Source organism: Meleagris gallopavo, chromosome 1 (genome assembly GCF_905368555.1).
Source record: "Meleagris gallopavo chromosome 1, MGAL_WU_HG_1.1, whole genome shotgun sequence".
NCBI lineage: Eukaryota > Metazoa > Chordata > Aves > Galliformes > Phasianidae > Meleagris > Meleagris gallopavo.
In genome coordinates this window covers 107,336,845-107,362,084 of record NC_139404.1, presented here as the reverse complement: position 1 = coordinate 107,362,084, position 25,240 = coordinate 107,336,845, and the positions used below count along the sequence as shown (strand labels likewise).

The 25,240-nt window shown below is 42.6% G+C and overlaps 1 protein-coding gene across 1 annotated transcript in view; it reads left to right on the top strand.

The window, feature by feature from the left end:
• The window catches only part of C2CD2 (C2 calcium dependent domain containing 2), a 37,341-nt gene that overhangs the window by 7,019 nt on the left and 5,082 nt on the right, over positions 1-25,240 (top strand). Inside the window, exons 3-13 of the mRNA XM_085208976.1 lie at positions 3,464-3,583; positions 4,006-4,107; positions 7,956-8,078; positions 8,366-8,486; positions 11,100-11,208; positions 14,054-14,115; positions 16,182-16,321; positions 16,566-16,737; positions 17,516-17,629; positions 19,678-19,805; positions 20,755-21,070. Coding sequence (XP_085065102.1) covers positions 3,464-3,583; positions 4,006-4,107; positions 7,956-8,078; positions 8,366-8,486; positions 11,100-11,208; positions 14,054-14,115; positions 16,182-16,321; positions 16,566-16,737; positions 17,516-17,629; positions 19,678-19,805; positions 20,755-21,070 — 1,507 coding nt within the window. The remainder of the gene's footprint in view (positions 1-3,463; positions 3,584-4,005; positions 4,108-7,955; positions 8,079-8,365; positions 8,487-11,099; positions 11,209-14,053; positions 14,116-16,181; positions 16,322-16,565; positions 16,738-17,515; positions 17,630-19,677; positions 19,806-20,754; positions 21,071-25,240) is intronic.

The following is a 25,240-nucleotide window of genomic DNA, read 5'->3' as shown; positions in this document are numbered from 1 at the left end:
CTAAAGTCACAGCCATTCACCATTCCCTTTACCACAGAAGGGACTGCTGTCCTGCATAGAGAAATGGGGGAGAAAGTCTGATGTGGAGGAGTAGCAGAAAGGCTTTGCATAAAGATTGTTTTACAATAAGAGTGGTGAGACATTGGCACAGGTTGCCCATAAAGGTAGTGGATGCCCCATCCCTGCAGACATTCAAGGTCAGGCTTGACGAGACTCTGAGCAACCTGCTGTAGCTGTAGGTGTCCCTGTTCATTGCAAGGGGGGTGGATCAGATGGTTTTTAAGGGTTCTTTCCAAATCAAATGATTCAGTGAGAGCATGAATCTGTGTGGTGCTACTTCCAAAAGTAAAACATCTTAGTCCTGTGTGACAAGCAGAGGTATTCTGGTTCTACTTGAACTGCAGTAGCTTTGCTGCCACTTCAGGGAGGAGAGCAAATGAAATGTTTCAGTTCTGTCCAGAGGAACCGTGAAATCAAGATATAGAGAGGGAGGGCAGAGCAAGGGACTGGTCTTCAACAGCCGTGAGGACACATCCAGACACTTCAGTTTCTTAGGAAAATATCTCTGTCTTTCTCCAACTATAATACTTTCCAGACATATTCTTTTCTGAAGTTTACCTAGAACAGAGTTTTTTGTTGTGTTTTTTTTTTTTTTTTTTTTTACGATAACTGTACAAACAGTTTTAGAGGAAGGCCTGAGAACTTCTGCAGTGTGTAAGATCCCAAAAGTGCACACCTTTGCTGGTGACAGCGTGCCTGTGAATGGGGAGATACTGTAGGGAGAAGGCACCTCGGTCTAGCTACTGGTAGAGTCCTGGTGTTGTCCTGCTGCTTCACTTCACTCTATTTCTGCTCATGTAGAAGCTTGTAGTTTGTCTAGCTACAAGATAGCAGAGTGACATCTTGGTCTAGTACTAAATGGGGAGGTTGGTGGTCCTGCCTGTGGCAGGGGGGTTGGAGATTCATGATTCTTGAGTTCCCTTCCAACCCTGGCCGTTCTGTGATTCTGTGACATCTAAACTCTCTGGGAGTCCACTTAGCCAGCCACAGCTGCTGTGTAGTGGTACATGGGCTTCATTTTGGAAGAAAGTTTGTCCCAGAAACTATAGGTTTTCTAGCCTCCATTGAAAATGAAAGGTTGACGATGAGGTGTTTCTTGCATGGAGTATTGGGAAAGAGAGACTAAGAAGATAAATGAAGTCAAAGGGCAGCTTTGACAGATGCCAGGTGCATCTGTTTTCTCATGAATATTTGTCCTTTCTCAGCCAGAAAAGAGTGCTTCACCTGACCCTCTCCTCTCCTGCTAGCAAATGCATTTTGTCTCTAATTAGAGCTAAGAATGAGCTTGGGTTTGTTGATGACTGCTCTTCACCTGCTCTGAGACAAAGAATCTGAGGAAGCAGGTTGGATAGGGCTGTGGGGGAAGAGCAGCCCAGCACAGGAAGCTTCAGTGTTTTTCTTCGTGTTACTGTTTGGGAAGGGGCACTCAAATGGCCTACATATTTCTGCAGAGGTCTATCAAAAGCATCTGCTGCATTTCTAAAGGAATGTCACTTTAGAAGGGAAGTGGCAGTTGCAGATTCTCTGTTTCCATCTTTTACTTGAAAATAAACACATCCTGAGAAAAAGGGTAGCGCGTGAACACATCTGCCAACCCTCTGGCCAGGCTTGTGTTGTTTGTTTGTTTTTAAAGCAGTAATTGGCTGTTTACATGGCAACCCTGCCTCTTAGGCCTCCCGAAATTCCGGACGTGTAGCTCTGCATCACATGTGCAGCAAGTCCAACTTGTTCCAAATGCACTGAGCTTCACATGCATGCATGGATCAGATGTGTATGGGTGGTAAAGCACTGTGCTTAGGATATGCAAGTGTCAGTGTTTTTTGTATCACATCTGTCTTCTTCCCTCTTTTTGAGCTCAAAAAGATAAAAGAAGCTGTCTACTTTTGCTGTACTTAAGGAAAAGCCACGTCAATCCATTCTTTGTTAATAAATTGTATTCTATATTTTGACTCAATTACAAGTAAAATGAGCAGTCAAGCTTTTTAACTTAAGTTAGTCGTTAACTAATTTCTGTTGTGTCCTAATTGTGGCTGCTTATGTTGATTATGGGTTTAAGGAACATAAATCAACTAAGAGGGAATTTATTTTTTGGGAAAGAGGTGAGGAAGGCAGACTTGTCCACCTCCCAACTATGGTTTGCAAAAGACACACCTTCTGCAACTCTTGTTGCTCATAGGTGCGGTTAGGTTTGTTATTTGCCATGTCCACTCCATCCATTTGCTCCTTTGTAATTTCTGCCTTCACAGATGTGCTCTGAAGCCCTCTGGTGCTTCTTACAGTGTGTAGAGTCCTGGAGATGGACTATATTTAAGGAGAAACTGATAAGGATCTTTCAGAGGGTACCTGACTCATGTTGAAGCCTTCAGCTTCCAATCCAGTGTGCATAAGTGGAGCAATAAGTGCACAAATATAATTTACTAGCATTTGCACAGAGTTTGCAGCAAATGATTTGTCTGTGCATTGCATTAACATGGTTAACTTTGCCTGAGTCCATCTACGAAACGTTCAACTCACCTTTCCAGTGGTGGAGCTGCGGGGACACTAACCATGGGGGAGCAGCAACGAGCAAGTGTCTTCAACCAGCAAGGCTGTTAGCAAAGCATCTCTCTCTGGCTTAATGCATGATTTGTGGCTTCTGTACCTGGGCCTTTTCTCTGCTACCAGGTGCTTTCTGCACCTTCTTTGGTTTTTGAGCAGCTCTGTAACCTCAGTTGGCTTGTAAGGGGAGGGAGGAGAAGAATGCTCTGTGTTTGTAAACTCAATGTGATAACAAGTTAAATTGCTGCTTATAAAACTGAGGGTGTGTACTTAAGTAAGCATATAGCAGTCAAGTAGCGAATGAGCTTGTCCCACACATTTAGCTTCACCACCAAACTTCAGTGTTCTCCTGGGTCTGGTCAAAGACTTGAATAAATGTCTCAAGTCTTCTGCCTGTCACCACCCCACCGGAATTATTCAGTCAGTATCCTCTCCAGAAGCAGCAGCCTTATGCCAAAGTTTCTCATTTATGGAATACCATTAAAACAAATGTTGTACAGTTCATTTTTACAAGTCAAATGTTTGATAAAACCAGCTATTCTGCGATAGGATGCTTGGTTTGTAGCAGGAGAGGAAGGAGAAAAAAATTGTATTCAATGACACAAAAAATTCTTGGAAATCACCAGTATTACCAGGTGTTAACCTCTGTGTCCAGAAGTGTAGCTGGTTTTAGAACTGAGCATATAGAAGGAAGTGTAGGGGTTTAATGAAACTGACTGGAAATCTCCCATTTACAGAATATAGCATAATGGTAGTAGCTTAAAGTCCTTCATTTTTCTTAGTTCCCTTCTTGCCTTCACCAAACGTTCTTCTGGAGACTGAATTGTTCTTCCCTTCCTTTTTTCCTCCCCTTTAATTTCTTTAGGTGGTTTCTTGTAATGCTGTGGGGGATTCCATTACGTTTATTGTCAGCATCTCAAGTTCTTCACCCACAGCTGCAGAAAGTCGGTCGTACAGCGTGAAACTGTCTCCGCTTCACTTGCAGGTAAGGCCTCTTAAGTATTATTCTCTCTTTTTCCTTTTGTTACATCTCATCCCACAGCTCAACTGAAAGGCCTGAAAGGTGGTGTCAGGTTTTCACTTCCTGTTTGCAAAAATGCATACAAGCTTGTGTTAATTCTAGTAAAACATTTAATAATGTTACAGTTCTGTCTTCTGCTTTAGGAAGACTGTGGATAAATACATAAATCTTTTAATAGTCTGCCCTGATGTGTAGAACAGCAGTACCCTTTTTGACTGGCATGCACTCTCACTTGGTATTTAGTTTGCTTTCTTACACTGTTGCTTGGGTGTACACCAACTCAGAAACTGTTGTTTTTCCTTTGGCAAGCCTTAGTTTGGAGCTTGACTTAAAATTTCCTTACAGGATATCAGAACACACTCAAGTAACTGCTTTCTTCTTCGCAGCTTCACCTCTATGTGAAAGACAAAGGGGATGATGTCAAAGTGGAGTGGCTCCTCATTAATGTCGATGAGACCAACTTTGAAATCCAGCCAACAGTGCAGGAGGTCAGTCAGTAAGTTTTATTTGTCATAGTGAAAGTTCAGACTGGGAGAGGACTTCTGTTCTGCCATATCTTGCTGCTGCTGCTCCTGCTCCCCCCTCCCCAGGCACTCTTGTCCCTCTGCTCAAGGAGTCAGAAAGCATCTCTCCAGTGCGAAACCCAATGCAGTGCATTAGATTAGCAATAACAGTAGCTAGAGCTAAGATACTGGATGATGCTGGAACAACTGAAGCAAAAATGCTTGTTCCTTTCTGCTGACTGCATTTAGCAGTGGAATGGGGCAGTTATTTATTGGCGATGGTTTCTTAAACTGCTTCAGTGAAACTTGCCATGGCTCATCCATCAAAATCCTGCATCTCTGAAGTCGAAGAGCAACTCTCAAGATTACTGAAGCATTAAAGATAAATTTGTGTTTGACAGACAAGTGACCTGGCAAATATTTTTGACCAAATTCAAAGATGTGAAGAATGTCTGCTACTAAAAGCCTTCAGAGCACTTCTAATATAATGAAAAAGTTGTGATTATGTTCCCATCAAAGTCATTTACCTTGCCTTAACTTAATTAGTTTTGAAATCTGATAGCCCTCATTCAGAAACAGCTCTGAAAAAAACACAAATTTTTAAGGAAATAAGTTATTTAGAAATACAGTTTCTGAAGATCTCCAATGAGGAGACTCCATAGCCTCTCTAGGCAGCCTGTGCCAGAGCTCCATCACAATAAGTAATTTTTTCCTCATGTTTGCCTGTTTCAGTTTGTGACTGTTGCCTCTCATCTTCTTGCTGGGCACCACTGAGAAGCATGTGGCCCCATCCTCTTGCCAGCACATTGATCAGATCCCCTGAGCCTTCTCTTCACCAGGCTGAATGGCCCCAGCTCTCTTAGCTTTCCTACGAGGAGAGACTGCACCAGTTCCTTCATCATTTTAGTAGCCCTTTGCTGGACTCTCTCCAGTATGTCTATATCCCTCTTGTGCTGGGAAGCCCAGAACTGGAGCCAGTGTTCCGGGTGAGGCTTCATCAGGGCAGAATAGAAGGAAAGGATCACATCCTTGGCTTGCTGGCAGTGTTTTTTCTAGTTCACCCCCAGGATACCATTGCCCTTCTTGGTTGCAAGGGTTTATCACTGGCTTGTGGTCAGCTTGTCCAGCAAGTCCTTCTCTACAGAGAGCCTTCCCAGAAGCTTAGCCTTCAGTACTGGCTGTGATGGTAAAGCTGCTACTGAAAACTCGTAACTGAGTGACCTAGAATCATAAAAAATTATTACCACAGCTTTTGTACACAAAAATGTTAAGCTCGTAACTAAAGACAGGCAAGTCTTTTGAAGTGTGTTTTAACGCTTTAATTAAAATGTAATATAATATTAATGTGCATGCAACTGACCTGCACGTGTTGGGGCGGCGTGCTGATTGTCCACTTCTGAACAAGCAGCAACTATTCACTGACACGTGCAAATGAGTCTGGCACCGTCTCAGGCCTTCAAAGCCTGTTTTTTGAAACGCCAAGTGACAAAGCAGCCTGTTAAGTTTTTACTACTTAAGGGCTTCTTCTTCACTTTGAAGTATGTGTTAGCATTCCGGGAAATGGGGAGGTGACAAACAGAGCTGTTTAATGGATAAAACAAGGAGCAACCTACCCCTTGGTAATTCCTTCAGCTCTTAAACTTCTAACATCAGCTTTTGTGTCCTAGTTTGTAGTTCTTTTTTTCCTCCTTTGGAGGAGATATTTTATATACGAATTGAGATCTTTAATTGCTGATGGTTATCAATGCAATAGTTCTGCAATCAGTCAAACAAGGGATGTAATAACCTATTTTCTGTTGATTAAAAACATCAGAAAACATCTATCAATAGAAACCCAGTGATAGCTGTTGTTGCTGTTACTACAAAACAACTAATAACAGTTTCGGTTGGTGGCAGCGTGAGGCTTGGCTGGAATTTTGCAAATTGGCATCATTCTTCATCCAACAGTGTGTAGGTAAGGGCAGGGGAAGGAAGTCACCCCCGAAACAGTGAGAACAACCAATGATTTATCTGCATATTTAAGTATCTCAGAAAAAGTAAGTTACTGAAACAAGTATATTTTTTGAGTATTTTTAAAAGCAAAAGCTTTTGAAACTGCAGGAATGTGCAGCTTCTGCCTCTTTCTTTAGCAGTTGCATTGGGGACCGCAGTATGAACAGAGCAAAGTTGCTGAGGAATTAGCCAATATTGTTGCAGGTTTTCATTAGTAGCTGCATATCATCAAGGGGTGGGTGCATGAGGAGGTGGTGCGAAAGGATTTTTGTATGCGGCATTCCTGGGATTCTTATGAAACACTTGGGCTGTTTCTGTAACGCTTGAGGAATTGGGAAAGGGGTGTTGTTCCAAATTGGTTTGACCTGCTGCACAAGCTTCAAGCATCCCTGTAGGAGTGCAGAAATGACTTCATGTGCATTAAAAGAGGACTGAGGGTTGCAAGTGACAGAATCTGGTAGTGGGCTCTGCATGCTGAAGGGTATGACTCCAGCAGAAGAGGATGATATAGGATGTTTCCACTCTGCTGTGTTCACAGGGCTGTAGCTTGATACTTGAGCTGATGCAGTTCTGTGGGTCTGCTTAAGCTGATGGGAATGCTGGAAGCTGATGCTGAACAGCCTAAGCATTATCAAGATAATCTGCAGGAATTAGGCCTTCAGTTCTCTGCCTGATCTTCCCGCTGGTACAAACTCTGTGTCCTTGTCACCAGTGTACCTTGTCTTCTGCAGCTGGGCCTGCTTTGTTGGCACTGCTTGCTGGAGGCCTGCTCTCATCTGACAGCAACATGTGGAGGGGTACTTCTTCTTCTGCTTTGAATTTTTGCTTTTTATTTATTGCACTTGCCTAGATATTCAGCATCTGTAAGTCAGTTCCCTTCGTTTTAAAGCCTTCTTCTGTAACACTGAAATTTCTCACTTGTGGTAACAAGTTAGAAAGGATGGATGAGTCCTCTGTCATTCAAGTCAATCTTCTCCTTAGAAAGCAGATCTCATGGAGGTTTCTCCTGGGCTGCCTCTACAGCAAAGGTAGCACCAAACTGCCCTTTCTTGACATCTTCATTTGAAGATTCATTCCCGTGTAGATAACTGAGCAGAGGAAAGCTTTCCAGCAGCATGACACGAGAAGCATGGGGATGGGTTGAATGGTTCACTTCCTTCAGATGCCTTACAGTTATTCCTGTGAAGCCACATGGAAGCAAGATCTGTGACAAGTTCTGATGTTCCAGAGAGGAAGTATGCAAGCAGGCAGTGTGTAATACATATGGACACAGGGTTTTTGAGTAGGCAAACGGGAGTCGGTTCCTTGGAGCGGCATGACTGGCCATCCATTCCATGCACTTCTCAGCGAGGCTGAAGACCTCCAAGAGATGCTGTAATAACTCTTCAGCTCAGCAGAGGATTAGCACATTCTCAGCTGTCGCAGGCTGGCAGAACTCCCATTGAATCTGTGGAACAGTGCCTATCTACTTATCTGGGGACCTGATCTGCTCTCTCAGCAGAGTGCAAAGCAGTTCAGCAACTTTAAAACAGCACCATAAAGTGTTAGTGAAACACCTAGTTTTGTACCTAAGAGCTCTGCCTTCCTAGCTCTGAAGAACAGCATGCAGTTTTGTTAGTGTACATTTCTAGTTTTTCTTTAGTGCTTAATGTAGAAATGTAAGTAATTATTTGCACGATCTCCTAGTACATTTTGTTGCTGGAAGCATAAACTGTTTCTTTCTGACAAAGGTAATTGGCAGTTGCTTTGGTAGTTTGGATATTCCAGGTTAATTTTTTTTTTTTTTCCTTAACTTGTATTCTCCTGAATTTTGAGCAGTGTGATTGTTGGTTTCCTTTTAGGAACAGGGAGAAGGGACTTGTGCAGTATCTGACACACTCAGAGATGTTTTGAAGAACCTCTTTAGCTCAGTTACTCCATCTGTAGTGTTGAGTACGAGGCCTACAGACATAAAGGAGGTTCAGGTAAGTCCTATTCCTACCTGGATCTTTTGAGAAGTCTCCTTCTTTGTAGTGTTTTTATCACCTGTTTATGACCCAGAAACCAGTACGTTTTACACCACTCAGTGGTCAGATACAACTGGAATACTTGCTTTAAAACAACACAGCCTTTGGCTGTGAAGGTTTTGTGATTATTACTCCCATGTGGCTATTTGTGGATGTTTCTCCAAATCACATCTACTCTCTAATATTAATGTGACAGAAGTTAAGCATTTGCGTGTGCTCCATCCCTCTTGTTTTCCTTTTCCCAGAATGTACAGAACACGAGCACTATCCCTCAGGGCACCAGTCCACCTAAACCTCCAAGGGCTCATGAACTGAAACTGCTGGTAAAGAACATCACAGTAAACCTCACTGATCACAGTGCTGCAGGTAATGTAGCCTAGAGGATGCCACTTGTTTTCAAGTAGGATGTTGGGGTTTTTTTGTCTTTTTTTTTTTTTTAATTCAGCTGAAATCATTAGGAAGTTCTAATTTACAAGCTTGGCTCAGAACATGATGCACAATATTGCTGTTCTCCCAGAAACAAGCTTAGTCATGCTTGTACAAAACTGTGAATGTTTTGTTTTATTTAATCATTTAGACATCTTGATCTTCCCGTAAACAAATCCATAGTGTTTGAAAACAAATTGAAATGAATGTATTCCTAAAGTTGATTGTTTATTCTCTAGAGTTTGTTTTATTTTAGAAGTTATCACTTTGAGTGATATAACACGTTGGATTGGGCTCAGAACCAACTCTTTATTGACTGTTAGCAGTGGCATTGCTTTGTTTCAGTGTTGCCCTATTTTAACAGCTGTTTTCCCTTATCTGGGGGCAGTTTTTTGATTTATCTGTAACTCTCCTCCTTTATGTAAGCTCTCCTCAGAGGGTTTTGTTGCTTTACCCCTAGTAGAGTATCTCTGTGGGTAAGGGAAGGTATACCTCTTGCAGATGGAGAATAAAGCCAAAAGGAACACACAGCCTGGTAAAGTTGCACTGATGGCTTAAGAAAGAAGTACCAAACCTGTCTGACAAGTGTTCAGACTTCTTCAAGTGCAAACTTGCTTGCATCATTGCTTGAGGCATGAGTGAGCATATTTTGGGTTGCGTCAGAGAAAATGCAAATTTGAATCCTTGTGACTTATGGTTGCTGGCAATTCCATAACAATCCTTTCAATGGAAGCTTCTAGCTGCTAAAATGGGCAAAGCGCTGGGTTTGGATAAATATATTCTGTTTGCTTTACTCTTTTTCAGTTAGATGTAGTAAATTGCTGCCCCAGACTGTTGCACAGTGCTGCTTTGCTCATCCTGAGTGGAAGTGTTTCCCCTAAAACTTTCTGCAGACTGCTTTTATACACATATATGCGTGTGTGTATGTGTGTGTATATATATATATATGTATTATAGCAGTTTCTGGAAGTTTTGGCAGTGAAATGTTGTCTATAAATAGGACTGTGCTGGAAACAGTAGATTGCAGCAGGAAAACTCATTGAGAATTCATTGTTACTCTATAATTTCATAGTGCACATGAAGCTTTTCAAAAGAGCTGCCATTAACAGTCATGAGATGAGGTGCCTTTCTAACCACAGGATGCGTACAGCAGAGGGAAGGGAGGGAGCTTGCCTTATGGGAAGCCCCTCTGTCCCCTCCCTCAAAGTGTGAGGTAGAGGGAACTATTAATGTTGTCTTCTTTGAAAACTCAGATATGGAGATTCTGAAACCACCACTTTTCTAACAGGAGGTGAAAGAAATTTTGCTTGTTCCCTAGCAACTCCTGAGGTGTGAATGATTTGAAACTGAGTATAAGAAATGAAACCTCATAGTGGTGTTCAGTTCATCACTATAAATCCAGTGGAAATAGTGGCACAGCTGAGCAGATGCTGGCTTCTGGATAGAGCTTGCTGCCTTTTTTTTGTTCCCTTCCCTTTTCCTGATCTTGTCTTGTACCAATAGTTAACCATCCCATTGCAGCTCTGAGCCTCCCTTATAGTGTGCATAGCTGTAAGTTCGTGTGCCAACATAGTGGGCCAGGGGCTGGAGGGGGTTGTCTATCCCGAGCATTGAGCTCAAGCATGGGTTGGCAGCATACTCTATAGAAGCCTGAGACTTTCCTGTGAGTCTAGCTGGTGAGCAACCAGCAGCAGAACTGGGCTCTACCCATTTTTATTTGTTTCCTTAGTTTGTGCATGTTATCACAGGTAGTCTTGGATTGGTGCTGTGTGGCTCACAGCGTGCTAGCTAGGGCAAAAGAGATTCCTGCTGTTAAAGAGTTGTTAGCTGTGAGCACCAGAAGAAGAGCTGTTGGAATGCCCTGTTGCAGTGTTAGTTCCCAGGTGGCTGCAATGTAGGGCTATATGCACATTTCAGCAGGGCCTGTGGGGACATATGGCTGCTTTGACAACAAACCACCTGGGCCTCATTAACTCAGGCTCAGCGCATTGGGAAAGCAGCTAAACTGCTTACTGCTGGGTTAGCTTGGATCCCCATAAGCTGTGTGTCCGTAGTGCTTTGTCTCCTCTGATAACCTTGCCAGGCCCAAGCTGTTTCTGTGGACGAGATAGGGCTCCTTCACAGCCCACATATACCACCAGAGGACAACTGAGAATTGGTGATAACAAACATAAGCCTGGATTCTTATGGAGAGCTCTAAGCAGCATGTTTGTTGTTGGCTGTGCACAAAGTCAGCAGTGAACTTTTTGCTGCTGTCCTTGCTGTTTTGGAAGACCAAGAATGAAATGATTTCCATTGCTGCGGAAGAAATAGACAATGAATTGTTTTCAGAGTGACATGTTGTGCCGTTTGCATTTGGAGTAGTGGTATAATTATTATGCCAATTAGTCATAAGTGGAGAGGAGAAATTTATTCTATGGGTGGGTGAGGAAGTGTTTCCAGATAGTCTATTCAAAAGAGCAGTATGTAAGGAAAGAGGTTCTTCACTTTCATTTGAATAAGTGTGACTCCCTGTGATGGAAGACTAGCAGCTTTCTTTTTTTGTTCTCACAGGCAGCACAAACCTTGTGTGCATAGCTCAGCTGAATGACCCTATGCAGAAGTTCTCCAGCTCTGTAGCCAAAAATGCTGCAAATCCCTTTTGGAAGGAAGAGTTTGTCTTGTGAGTAACTCACCTACTAAGAATGTTTTGTAGTAAAGCATCTTTCTTTTTTAACCAGCACTGTGTGAGATTTCAGCAGAAGAACGATGTTTTGAAACATGGTCTGTCAGATGGCCTCAGAAAAATCTGGAGCTGGTGGAGACTTCAGGGTATCTAATTACCCTTTGCGTGGATATGAGATCAAACAGGTCTCTAGATCTTCTTCCCTGATAGATACCTGACTTGAATTCATGACAGCAGTAGCAGGCATAATAAATCACCCAGTACTTAATTTGGTGCCAAAAATTGTTAGCAAGGTTTTGAAGTCACTTTACCTTGAAAACTGCATTTGAAGAAGTCCAATGTCTAACCCTTCCTTCCTCCAAATGGGAAATGTGAATGTGCGACCAAGTTGACCATCTAAAGGAACGATGGCTATTGTAAAAAGCACAGTGTAAAACTAAATAGGTTTTTCTTTTCTGTAGAACAAGAATGGGAATTTGAGGCAATGTGCACACTACTGTGTGATTTTTTTGCAGCTTCTGTAAATGAGGTCATAAGTGAGCTGTTCTAAAACTGTTTTCATTTCCACTTCCTAGTGGCAGAGCAGAAAACATCAGGTAGGTTCTGTGTTGTATGAGGAAGGAATAGGGGAGCAACTAATGGTGTGGTCAGAGGTGCATTTCTCAACTGACTTTTCACACACACACACACACACACACACACACGCAGCTTCCCAGGAAAATGGGGCAGTGCTGCTGCCAAGCAACATGCTGCAGGTGCTGTATTTTTTTCCTGCTACTGGCTTAGTAATATGGGAGGCACCTGGTACATAGGGGTTCTCAATGTAGCTTTCCAGTCCCTTCTCAGTTCCATTTGTGGAATCATCTAGGTTGGAAAAGACCTTCAAGATCCTCAAGACAAAGTCCATCTGTTTTTTGTGACATTTTTCTTCACTGTCTAGTCACAGCCTGGCATCCACTTCTTCTCTTTGTAAAGCAGAAGCTCGGCTTGCAAAGAACCAAGTAAATGTTCAGAGCTGTGTCTGTCAGTGCCGGGTGCTGCCTTTTTTGAGGAGTGGTATGTGTGCTTCTGTGTGTTTCTCCTCAGCTCCAAGGGGCAGGGAGTGTGCAGTGCATAAATCTTCTCCTGCCTCCCCATCGCAGACAGCTGATCTGTGCCCGTGCCTTCTATAGGATTGTGCTTAATGGAAGCAGGAGTATTGAGGGAAGAAGCAACAGGGGTTGGTTGATGTAAATTTCATCAGAAGCTGGACAGGATGTGGAAAACACTGGACCTCTCAGTGTGTGTAGGGATGGAGATGAGAAGTGACCACAGTCAGCACAGAAAACATGATGATGTAGAACAACACTGAAAACTCCTGTCTTTCTCTGCAGTCTGATGGAGAAATGCACTCTGTATCTCATCCTGCTGGCAACTGGACAACCAGCTAGGAAACTGTTCCTTGAGACATGAATGGCTCAAGACATTTTGTCTTTCAAAGTCTTTTTAGTTGGAGGAGCTCCAGCTTTTGTGGAAGCCACAGAGCAGGCAGTATTCTTATGTGACGGCACACTGTGTTGCTGTTGCAGCTTAGCAATTAAAATGATGTGATTTCTTCTCCACAGCAAGAGAAACAATGCACTTCTGTAGCAACTTTCTTTTCTGGAGCATCTCAAAATACTTCACCCCTTGTGTACGTGAACCACTTCAGCCGTCTATTGGTGGAGCAGCACCAATGCTGTAGCAGAACAAACACGTACCCAGCACTTTTGGACAGGAAGTTTACAGGAATGAGCCCCTTTCGAACTGAAAGTGCAGAAGGAGGGTAGGCAGGATATGATTAAGTGGACTGGAATTTGGCCTAGACACTAGGGATAATACTGGGTTTTCCACTGCTTTGGCTATTATTCAGAAGTGCGTGAGGTGAGCTTGGGAATTTTGGAAGAAAGTGGTCAGGATTTGTCTGCATACTTTCTTTCAAGTCCATTCCCTCCTGCCTTTTTTAAAATTAAGAAATGAAAAGATGGGGAATTATAACGGTAGACCAAAGATTTAAACTTGCTGCAGACATAATGTCACAGAGCATCTGATGGAAGTGGAGCATCTACAGCCAAAATAACACCATCCTGAAGAGGACACATGGAAAAATGCACAAGTTGAACTGGAAGATTCCTCAGTAGATTCCCAGTTTATTTCACTGGAGAGAAGGCTTTGTACCTGTCTGGTACATCTTACAGACTACTACAAATGCTAGTATTTCTGCTAATAGTGCACATAAGTTTGTCACAGAGAAACTAGTTCTTATTTTGTAGCATCATTGAGTCTTTCTTGAAAAAGTCATACTGACCCTTCTGATTTGCGCCTGAGACTGTTTGCTTACTTCTCTCCTGCCTTACAGGGCACTTTCCTGCTTGGACAGGAAACTGAAGAGCTCTGAATAGGCAGTCGATTGGACCTGTTCCAGCATCTTAACTTAAAAATTTTAACAATGTTCACTGTTGATCCTGCCAAGGAAGGAATGGTTTCTTAGTGCTGCTGTTAGCAGTCAGACTAGGGACCAACATCACCCTGAAAGGCAGTGTTTGCAAACTGCTGGGGAGAAGAAAAGCCTCTGAAATTTTAGGCTGTTGAAATGGGAGCTGAGGGAGAGCCAAACCATGTTTTTCTGGCTAGGATTCCTCTAGTTGCTCTCACAGGTCAAAAAGAAGCCACTCACCCTGGCAGGTCAGCTACATGGGGTTGTGCTCTTTGTGGGACGAGGGAAGCAGTGGGGCTGGGGACCAGAGCCGGGCAGGGAAAACCTACATGGGAACGAAGACCCACCTGCATGCAGAGACCTAACACACTTTTGTTTATTTGACAGTGAACTAAGTGCCAAATCAAAAACACTGCTACTGCAAATAGCAGAAGACGGAAAGTTGGATAGTAAGTATTTAAACTGAAATATTTGGTGTGATCACCTCATGAATATTGCTGATGTTGACATTCTCTTTCAGTTCTGTAGTATAGCCATGTAAGATCGTATTCAGTTCCCAAACCTGTTGAAGTTTAGCTGTCTCTGATGCTGCTTTGTCCTGGTTGTCCCATCGGATACGTCTTCAGAACGGCCCTGCACGGTCCAAGCAGAAAGAGATCATCTGAGAATAGCCAGCCAAGCGTATACAAAACAGGCAGTTTGGGGAAAATGCATTAACTCAGTTTGTGTTTTAAAACTCTAAGTCTGTTCTCAAATTTAGCTCTTAGTGTTGAAATTCATAGAAAACTATGGAGTTCTTGAGTGACAGTTCACTGGTTCTGAGTGACTGTTCGCCTGGTTCATCCGTGTCCTATGTACTTTGTTACTTCTACCAGTAAGCCTGGGCAGAGGAGAAATACACTGTTAGGGTCTCTGACCTCCTCAAAGTTAAGGTTACAAAGAAACCTTAAGTCAGCCTTTCCTTTGGGGGCTGTCAACAGCTGTGGAGAACTCTTTTGGCCTTTTAAACTTCTAACAAATCATGTGAATACTGTTGGTTTCAAGTTAAGCTTTCCCTGTCTTTGAGGGGAATCATGTTTTTTAATCCTAAATTCTTCCTTTCCAAGTCCCATAGTCTGCCTAGCAGTTACCAGCTGTAAAGCCACTTAATTCTGATTACATTGGATTAAATATTAAACGTGAGGAATGTAATATTTTTAATAATTGATTCTGTTGCAGTTTGCAGTTAGCTTTCACTGGCAAAGAAAATCCCACCACTGAACTATTGCATTTTGGTTATTTGGAGAATTATTGCCTCGCTGGTGTGAGGATAACAGATAGGCAGGCTTTGAGGCCAAGGAACACATTGAGCTGTTTGCATGAGCTTTGTAAACTTCAAATACTTCACTACCTGGGTTTTATTGAAGTGATTCCACTTCATAAATCATGGTCTGATTTTTGGGTGGTCCGGTGTTGAGCCAGAATTTGGACTCAGTGATCCTTATGGCCCCTTCCAACGTAGGATATTCTATGATTCTATGAAATTCTTCTCATCTGTGCTTATCCTTTTGCTGATGAGAGAGTTTTGCTTTAGCTGGAAATAGTAACTTTATTTCACCTCTTAGTTCCTTTGCTTTTTCCTTCTTATGCCGGATTTCAGATATAAAACAATCAGAAAACAAAAGTTTGATGATTATATGAAGGATTAGGAAGTAAAATGTAGGCAAATACTAAAAAATAATTTCTCCAGAGATGCTGCTTTTCTATTTAAAAAAAAAAAAAAAAGAGGAGAGACACATGAGACATATGTACAGTCAGCATGTGTGTATTGTTTCTTACATAAACTCTGTTCCTGCCAATTCTCAATCACCTTTCATAACATGTTTTTCAAACAGTACCAGCAGCATTCCAGCTATTCTCCCAAAAATTTAAATGGAAAACTCAAAGTAGAATCACATTAGTGACGAGAGAGCTGAGTAATGTGAATATAATGTAGAACTGTATTTGCCTTTGTATTTTGCAGAACATTGGGATTTAATCCCTGAAATCCTGGTAATTTTGCTAGTAGTTTGCTTCAGTCTAATGTAGCTTACATTATACGTTAGGTAAGGGGAGGAACAAGAGAACTGCTCAGCTTGCTCTGAAGATCAAATAAAGAAGGAATATTCTTAATGATGCTCTAGTTTACCAGGAACCCAGGGAGTGTTCTCTGAAAAGACACAAGTAACCAATTGAGGAGATAGTACAAGAATGTAGTCATAATATTTCTAGGTGTTTTCTTTTCCTCTAAGCATTTGGCATACATAGGGGAAAAAATGGCTGGAAATAGGGGCAGGTAGGCAAGGTTTCATCTCCATTCTTTCCTGTTGCTCAGTATTTAGGCCAGGCTGAGGAATAGTTGTAAAATGGAAAGAAGGCTCTGACCACTGCCATGTTTCTGCTCTTGCTGCCCCATGGTGTATAACCAGGTATTGTAAATAGCTGCTATAGTTCTTTTGCTTCCTTTTTGTTTTCTCAGCCTTTTTATTTCTTCTAGGTTCTTCATCTGCAAGGGCGACTGTACCTCTAGACTTGTTCAGGAAGCAGCCTTCTGGCCACCAAAGCTTTGCACTGAACAGCAGGGCCAGTGATGGTAGCCCAGAGCTGAGGCCTGGGCTAGGATCCATTACTGCAGAGGTATGGCATAGGGATGTTTTTATGGCAGGTCCTTTAGTTCTGGACATCCTTGTGAGTACTTATCTATGTGTTCACAGTGCAGCATGTGGCCAAGTTTCCGTATCACATTCATAATTTATGATAACACATCATGCTGTATTTATGTGTATCAAAAGCATTAGCTGGCCCTTGAATGTTAATAAAAATGTTGAAGGAGCACTAGTTAGAAATATTAACATCCTTGAAATATTTTTTGTCTTCCTAGTTCTTGTTTATCGAACCTAGTGAGTTAAAGACTTGGCAAGCATCTTCTCCAGTGCCAAGCACTAAGGTAGAAAAGGATCGAACTGTGATGCCCTGTGGGACTGTGGTCACTACTGTAACTGCTGTGAAAACCAAACCTCGACTAGAAGGGAGGTCATCCCCATTGAGCACAGGTGAGGAAGGCCACTTCGTTCTGTGTTCCCTCTTAGTGTTGTCTGTGGGGGGCAAGAGAAGTTGGTGCAAGGAGGAACGGATGGATAGAGAGGCATCATCCAGACTTCTCTGAGGCATTGATGGCAGTGGGTTTTCTTTGTTTGTTTTTTTTTTTTTGGATTCTTCAAAATCAGGTTTTTAATTTTCATGAAACCTTGTTGCTACAAGAGGAATGGTTCATGCTGCTTTTTGTACGCATATTTAAATTTCATGCTGGAGTGCCAGTGCAGAACGGCTTGGTTTGAGTTGGTGTTTTTCCACAAGACAGAAGTATCAGACACACGAGTGCTTGCTGATGGCAGTCTTATGTTGTGCCTTCTAACCTCAGTGTGTATTATAATCTCAGATGAGAATGAGTGTCATCCTGTAGCAATCTTTTCAGCATACCTTTCTGGAGTAGACTGATTCCCCTTGGGATAAGTATGAGTGTAAAACCTCTTCAGTCTTTGTGTGCAGTCTCACAAAGAGTTGCGTTCTTTTAAGCTGTCAGTGCTGATCTTTTACTGAAGCATATATTGTCTAATATATTACAGGAGATGTTTAAAAAGAATGACTTCCTGTGTTTCACAGGTCCTCTGGGGTCATGTTACCGCAGAGAGCATGCCCTGAGAATTTCTATAAACAACTTTCTCAAACATTTATGATTTGAACAGCCTTTTAAATCAATACAACAAATTCTTATTATTTTCATAGTAAGTGTCTTAAATAGTTCAAATAACAAAGAAGCTTGGTTTTTAGGTTCTCCTGTGAAAACTCCAGTCAAAGTCAAAGTGATTGAAAAGGATTTTTCTGTTCAAGCTCTCCATTCTCACGGTGCTCCAGTCAGCAAAACTTTATCGTCTTCAGATACAGGTAATAGAACCTTTTGAAGCTTCAAATCAGAAGACATCTCTCTAGACTGCACATGGGATTAATGCAACCCTGCTAAAATAGCAGCAAACCCACTAGTGGCTACTGGCTTTCAACAGGCACTGAGATGTTTATGTTAGCAAGCACTGTGGTTAGGGGTATAGCAGTCTTGCAATAGAAGCCTGTTTTTAACTGGTGATTAAATAACTAATTTTGAAAAAGCAACAATGAGCTGTGGTTTGGAAAGGGAAGGTGACTGTGGAAAAAGCCAGGCTGACTTTCCTCTTGCCTTTGAAAGAAAACTTCTCCCTTGTAAAAGCATGAGGTACACTGCACAAAGTGAAAACTCTCCAAAATTTAGCCTTAAGGCCATTATGAAATCTCCTGTCTGAAGAAAAGGCATGAGGCTGCCTTTAGGTAAGGCAGACTGAATTCTCTTCTTAGCCCTGCCACTATTATTTTGCCGCTGTTGTTTTTTTGTTTTTATGCTGATGCAAATACATAATCTGGCTGAGCCTGTTCATCTACTTTCCTATGTCACCTGGCATACAGTTGAAGAGCCTTCAGAGCCCCACGTAGCTTCAGTAACACCTTTAATTACAAATTCACTTTGACTGAATTAAACTCAGTTTTGATTCTGTGGCATTTTACCTTTTTGAGGTGCAGCTCTGAATCTTCAGTTCTTCTATCCTTTGTGGCTTCACCATTCATTCCTTAGATCTATAGGCAGCAATGATGAAAGATGTGGTGTGGTATAGCTGCAAATGACACATGATCTGGAGTTCTGTTTACGTTGTACTGGTTTGGGTGCATATGGGGCAATCTGGAGATGATGTAGAGTACTCCTGGAACAGTCAGAAGGCTTGCTGAGAGACCGAGATGTGTTGGCCAAAAAGCTGGGCAAGAGCGTGAACCAATAACCATGAATACCTTTAAATAACTCTTGACTCTTCCTCCAACAGTAAACCAGCGATACAGTGAAGCAGGGGGGGTATTACTGAGCCAATTTGGAAAGCCCTAAGCTTCTGAGTTTTCCATCATAACTGGCTCTGATATCGAAAATGCAAAGCGCTTACTGGAAAACTTGTCTGATTAAAGCTCAGAGCACACTGAGATGGACAATGTTTTCCCTTCTGTGGGAGTGCAGGGGAATTCCTGTGCAATGTTAATACACTATTGCAGGAAGAATTACTCGTTAGAACAAAACCTTGAGGCAAATGAAAGAAATGCAAAGAATCGGTGGTAGTTAGTGCAGACAGCATGCCAAACTAGCTACAAGCTCTGTGGAAAAGATCCTGTGGCCTTTCTGTGGTTCTAAATAATGGCAACAATAAGAATTAGCAAGTGCCTCTGATGCAGTGCTGGGCACTCAGGAGTTACTGGAGGTCTTGAAGTGGCTCTGAAGATGGAAAAGTGGGGTTTGTCATGAGTGTGCATGCATGTGGGAGTGCGTACCACTTGTGCATATGTACTGCAAAGTTCCAAAAGTATCTGAGGTACTTGGTGCAGTATTATTCAGGCCTTATCTTTCAGTCCCTTAATGTCACAACAACAAAAGACACTGCTTAGTTTAATTCACGCTATTCCTGATTGTATTCTGTTGTTGTTAAATCTCTTACTGAAGTCCCCACCTCCAGCAATTAAATCTGTGAATGTTTTTGTTTGTTTTATTAACTTCATTAGATTTGTTTTTCTAAGCTTAATGAATTTGATTAGCGTGTACTTGCTGTGCCAGAATTTACCACAGTGTAGCAACTGAAGTAACTGGCTGCTTGGTCTGGGTTTCCGAAGTCTTAAGAGAGTGAAGGGCATGGGTTTGTAAGTGCTACTTCTGTACCATTTCTCTGTAGGATGGAATAATGTACACCAGATTGAGAAGAATGGAAAGACAAGAGCCAGTAGCTTGGTGGTGGATTGCAAAATGTTTTGTTATATGTGGTGTTTATATCATTCCTTGTAGTTTCTTTACATTTAAAATCTAGAAGAAGCTTTGCCTCTCTTTGCTTGTTCTGTTTTTTTTGCTTCACTCTGAAATAATGCTTTCTTTTCAGAGCTGCTGATACTGAATGGCAGTGATCCTGTTGCAGAAGCAGCCATTCGACAGTTAAGTGAGTCTGCCAAGCAGAAGCTGAAGTCTCCCAGAAAGAAAAGCACCATTATCATATCAGGGGTGTCCAAGGTAGAGCAGAAAACAGCAGGTTTACTTCTTAGTACTGTAAAGTCTTTGTTCCACTGAGCGTGATGTGAATGTGCATTCCGTAGTGTCCTGCTTGTCAGTCTCTGCAGGACCTAGGTCTGCCTGATTCAATAACTATTTCAAGTTGAACCAAATCAGGATGGGTTTACTGGAGAGTGGGTTATTTTTTTACACTTAGATTTGAAATCTATCTAAAAATGCATTGTATCCTTGGCCAGGAGTGAGATGGTTAGGCATTTGGGAAAATTAGCCACGGTAAGGACAAAAATTAGTCTTTCTCTGTTTCTGCTGATGGAGGAAATGTGCACACAAATAAAATCAGTGATTTTTCTACATGTCAAAGTTGCTTAAATAAAACTCTTTGGAAAAGCCCTCCCTCTAGGCTTTATTCTAGAGTAAGGGAAACAGAAGACTGCTTCTCACTTGGTATACAGCACTCTTCCAGGCTTTCATTATCCATAGCCTCCATCTGACTCTTGGTCCCTGCCTGCAATCCTTTCCCTGCAAGCTGCTCTGTGGATGTTTGCTGTGGTCTTGCTGTTCTGCACAGGTTTCCTAATGAGCTCTGAGAGAAAGTTGAGCCACTGAGCCTTGTCATTGCTGTACTGTGTAGTATTTAAGTATTAAATACTTAAGTATTTTTTTTCCAGTCTCTTGGCTTTAACAGGACAACTAGATGGTGATGATCAGTTCTTCTTAGATCTTGGCTATATGCTCCTCTTCCTTAGTGGAGCTTAGGGAGCCTCATGATGGTTTTCTTGATTGCCCTGAGTAGTGCAAATAAAAGCGTAAGAAGAAAAAAACAAGCAGGGAGGCTTGTTTTGTTTTTGTTTTTTGGTTTTTTTGTTTGTTTGTTTTCTATCAGAGTGGCTTGTGTCAGCATTGTCTCTTTTTTTTTTTTCTTTTTTTTTTTTTTTCCCCTGTTGGGCAGACCTCTTTATCTCAGGACAGTGAAGCTGCATTGATGATGGACTATGCTGCAGCCATGGACAGTTCCCACAAAGAAGCAGATCCACCTCCTACTGGAGAGGAGGTGATTGCAAAAGTCACTTCTGATGAAAAACTATCATCAGGTGCTTCAGAAACAGTACCTGATACTGACCCACAGCAAAGTGCCCATAACGCTTGGGCTTTGGAGAATGGCAGCCAGCAGTGGAACTCCAACACACTCTTAGACCAGAGCTGTGAAGAAACGTCTGGGAGTTCATTAAGTGTTTCAGAAACTGGGAGTGTGAAAAAGTCTAAAGGTATGTGATCCTTACCTCTCCTCTGGGAAATAACTGTGGTCTATACATCATTGGCGGTGTCATGCAACAGTGTATAGTAGTTTATCTTCTGGTACTGTTTTTTCTCCTTAAACTCTGTGTAATTGTGGTGTTGGTGAAAGCTGTCTTGCTAAAAGCTACAGAGAGTCCAGTTCTCTGGCTCTCAGAGACATGGCAGGCTCTCTTACACTCTTCTCCATCAGCAAATGGAAGGACTCGCCCTTAGAAGTTGAAAGGCAGATGATTAAGCCCAACTCATATCTGAGAGGATAAAGCAAATGAAGGATCAGATCATTTTGCTTTATGTGGTTACACGCCTGGATAGCCTCAGCTTGAAAATGCTGTAGGATTCTTTGTGTTTCCTTTATAAACCCAATAACCTCTGAGGCTGTTGTGCTGGTTTATGACTGTGAGGTGGCTGTTAGGAAGTCTGGAAGAAAATCCAGTGCAGTGGTCACCCACCTGTGCCCTGAACAGGTGGCACACCAGTTACATGGGATGCATGTTGAAGTTGGAAAAACTGTTGTATTTCTCACCCATCTCCATCCCTCTTCTACTTTATTCTTTTCTGTGCATTTCTTACCTAGAGACTTCTACACTTACTCAGAGACAGTATAAAGTGGCAGACTACAAAACCTTAGTACATTACTGTATTACTGTGAGGCTGCCCAGGGAGGTGGTGGGGTCACCATCCGTGGAGGTGTTTAAGAGCCGTGTGAACATGGCAATGGGGCCCATGGTTGGTGGGCATGGTGGGGGGTGGGCTGATGGTTGGACTGGGTGATCTTAGAGGTCTTTTCCAACCTCAGTGATTCTATGATTCTAATGCACCTCACATAGCTATGCACTAGACCTCTTCACCAAGGCTTGATGTCTTCCGGTCTTTTCACAAGTCTGTTGTTCCATCTGATAGTTCAGGATGGCACAGCAACCATCAGTTTGGCCCAGATGGTCAGGCATTAGACAGTTTGGAATGGATTTAGGTGATTAAGTGCTAAGTGATTTGACTTGTTTGGAGCCTGGAGAGTTTAGGGAGCTTTGAGATTCTGCAAAACCTCTGGACTCTTTAATGTTTTACTCTAAATCAAGCAAGTGGAAGCTTGTAGGTGAACTGTTGTTTACTTTTGCTTTTCCATGTGCAGTGTGTTGCAGAGAGGTCAGGCTTCTGAAAGTTCTCTTTGCACAGTGTAGGGCAGGACTGCTAGAAAGGACAAATTGCCTCTAATATTGAGACAGTTGTCTCAGCTTTAAAAATGTTTTCTAAGACTGTCTAAAATCCCTTATACACAAATCTCTCTGTGGAAGTCTTGAACCTCTGCTCACAGCTGAGTAAGTTCAATGGAGTGAGATAGGAAAACTTTTCTACCTCCTTTCCCTTGGTTAGCTTTGAATACTTCAATTTATTTTTTTGTCAAAAATAATTCCCTTTCCCTTTCAAAAACAAGAACAGCAACAAAAACAAAAACACAAAAAACACCCACTTTTCTGCTTTAAAAACCTTCCTGAATGGTATAAATGTCTTAAAGTTGGCATTGTCTTTCACTATGATTTCTACTCTTGAATACCTTTGTTTTTCACTTTTCTGACTTCCTGTTTCTTACCCGTTCCCTTTTATAAACTAAGAGGACCACTGTGCCAACCAGAATTAATTACCTACACAGTAAGTTGCTTTTGTCTTATCTTTTAAAGAAAGCGTAGCTTTACAATGGTGTGCTCATTGTAAAAATCAGAGCAAAATGTAGTTTGGCACCTGTTTTCTTCCCTCATCCATTTCTTTCCTCCTCCAAACTGCCTTCCTGTGCTCAGATGCCTTAGCAGCTTTGTCTGCCCAGACAAATCATTCCACTGGTGGATGTGCTGTCTAAGTGGGTCATGCAGAACAGGCTTCAAGGAAGGCTTGGAGGGGTGCTGTGTGCTCCTGCTCTCTCTCCATCATGCCCATTCCCGTTGAACATCTGCTCATGCAAACCCATGTGTGACCTCATAACTGGATATGCATACACAGAATACTTATTTTAAAAACTGCTGCTTACAGATATGTAGATTTCCTTTCTAGCTGAACTCCTAAAGCTACAAGTACTTCACAGACACCTCGATTAAAAACTGTTTTGGAGTTAGGAAGGAATGGAAAGAAGCAGTCTCTATTCATGTCCTTGTAGATGTGGAAGGAAATCGTCTTTCAATTAAAAAAAAGAGATTCAGAAGTGACCCTAGCCCTACCAGCCTGTTAGAAAAGCCTGAGCTGGCCCTTGGGAGCCTGTGAAGACCAGCCAGTCTGTACAGCATTCTTGAGGTGCTCTCTGCTTATCTCCTGGTTGGGGGCCGAGTTTGGCGTATGGATCTTGTTGAACTCAAGAAGTAAGCATGTAAACAGCACAAGCATCACTGAGTTTGTGATTTGCCCTGTAGCCTGCCTTCCTAGCAGGGGTGCATGCCTCCACAGAGCTGGAGCCACTATCAAGCAGCATGCACCCACCTGGCTGGAGACCAGTGGGTAGCAGTGGAGGTGATACAAGCTTCCAGCTATCAGTAATCTCGGTACCTCTGAAAACACAAGGAGCTTTCACCTTGGGGGCTGCTGCTGTTGATGAGGCTGTGCTGTTCTCAGGGAAGTGCAGCTTGCATTTTTTTTTTCAGCTGCAACAAGTTGTCGTAGGCCACCAGCACAGGTTTTGTTGCAGCATTCTTGGTTTGGTTCTGTTCCTCAGGATGGGAAATCAGTCTGAATGGATAGGACAAAATAGCTGTTTACGGATAAGCTCCTTTGTCCTGCTCCTCCTGCTGGCACAGCTTCAGCTGCAGCTGCCAACGCTGCTGGGCAGAGCAGCTGAGGGCTAAAACAAAAGCCGCACAGCAGCAGTGCCTCAGCAACCTCCCCAGCCTCTGCATATTAACAACTGTCAGTATCAGGGGGCAAAACACTGTTTCTTTTATGCTGTTGACAACAGCTTGAAGTGGTGCTGCCTTGCCAAAATGATCAATTGGCAGAGGGTGATGGGAGAGCAGACAAGATTCAAGTCTGTGTGTTCCAGTTGCTTTCAGCTGACTCCTGCATCAATCCCATTGTGCCCGGTGAGCCATGTCTTGGCCGCAGCAAGACAGAATGTGCTAGAGTATCTTCCCAGATGCTGAGCGCTCAGTCCTTAAAATAAAAAAGTAATAATGCTGAGCACGTGTCTGTAACTGTTCCAGTCTGAACAGAGCAGCTTCTGGCTGCATGAAACAGGGCTGCCCTGAACTGCCTATTCTGCAGCTGTTGCTGTGCAAAATGACACGCAGCCTGTGCCCAGTCCTTAGATGGCAGTGACATAATCCTTGCTGTTGCACAGTCACATGCAAGAATTGGTCTGCACGTTGCTTTTTGTATCTGTTTACAACGGGAGGAGAAGCAAAGCTGAGACTGTGCAGTGACAGGATCTGATAGTTGAACAGAGGAAGAGTAAGGAAAGCTGATGGTTGTGCATAAACAAGTTGTGGAAGCTTAGCCAGGAAGATGATTATCCTCATGTACCTGTCTGACTGCCAGAAGGCTCCCTCTGCTGGCTTGCTACCTGGGTCTTCCTTTGTTCAAACTGGCTTGTGTCACTGCCACAGCAGCGTTGCCCAGTTCTGCACTGAACTCTTGCTATTTTGACATTGGGCTGTTGTACCAAGAGCAGGCAGCCTTCCTTGTGCCTCAGGCACACAGCGCGGGGGAAAATGGAAGGTGGGAGCTGGCAGAATGCTGGTTGCAAAACCAACTAGGGCTTGCAAAGAGGGAAGACCATTGGTGTCTTGTGTTGCCAACATGAGTCCATGGTGAGAAGATATGCAGCCAAGGCAATGGCAGCTAAGTTTGATGTGGAATGAAGAGGAAGGGTATATAAAAGAATCTGGACTAATTTGCCACAGAAGGGATTTGGGCAAATTTCTGAGCTTATTGGAAGCAGACATAATACTATTTTTAATATGCTTGAGGTGAATTGTTATTTCCAACAGTGTCTTATACCAGCAGATGATTGCTGCTCTAGGTGAAGCTGCCGAATTCAAGTAGAAGATGGGCAGTCTGACTGTTTGAGCCTGCTGCATGTGGGCTGACATACAACTACTGACTTCAGGCACCAACAGGATTCTCCATGTCAAAATGCCTCCTTCACTTTGTATATAATGGGC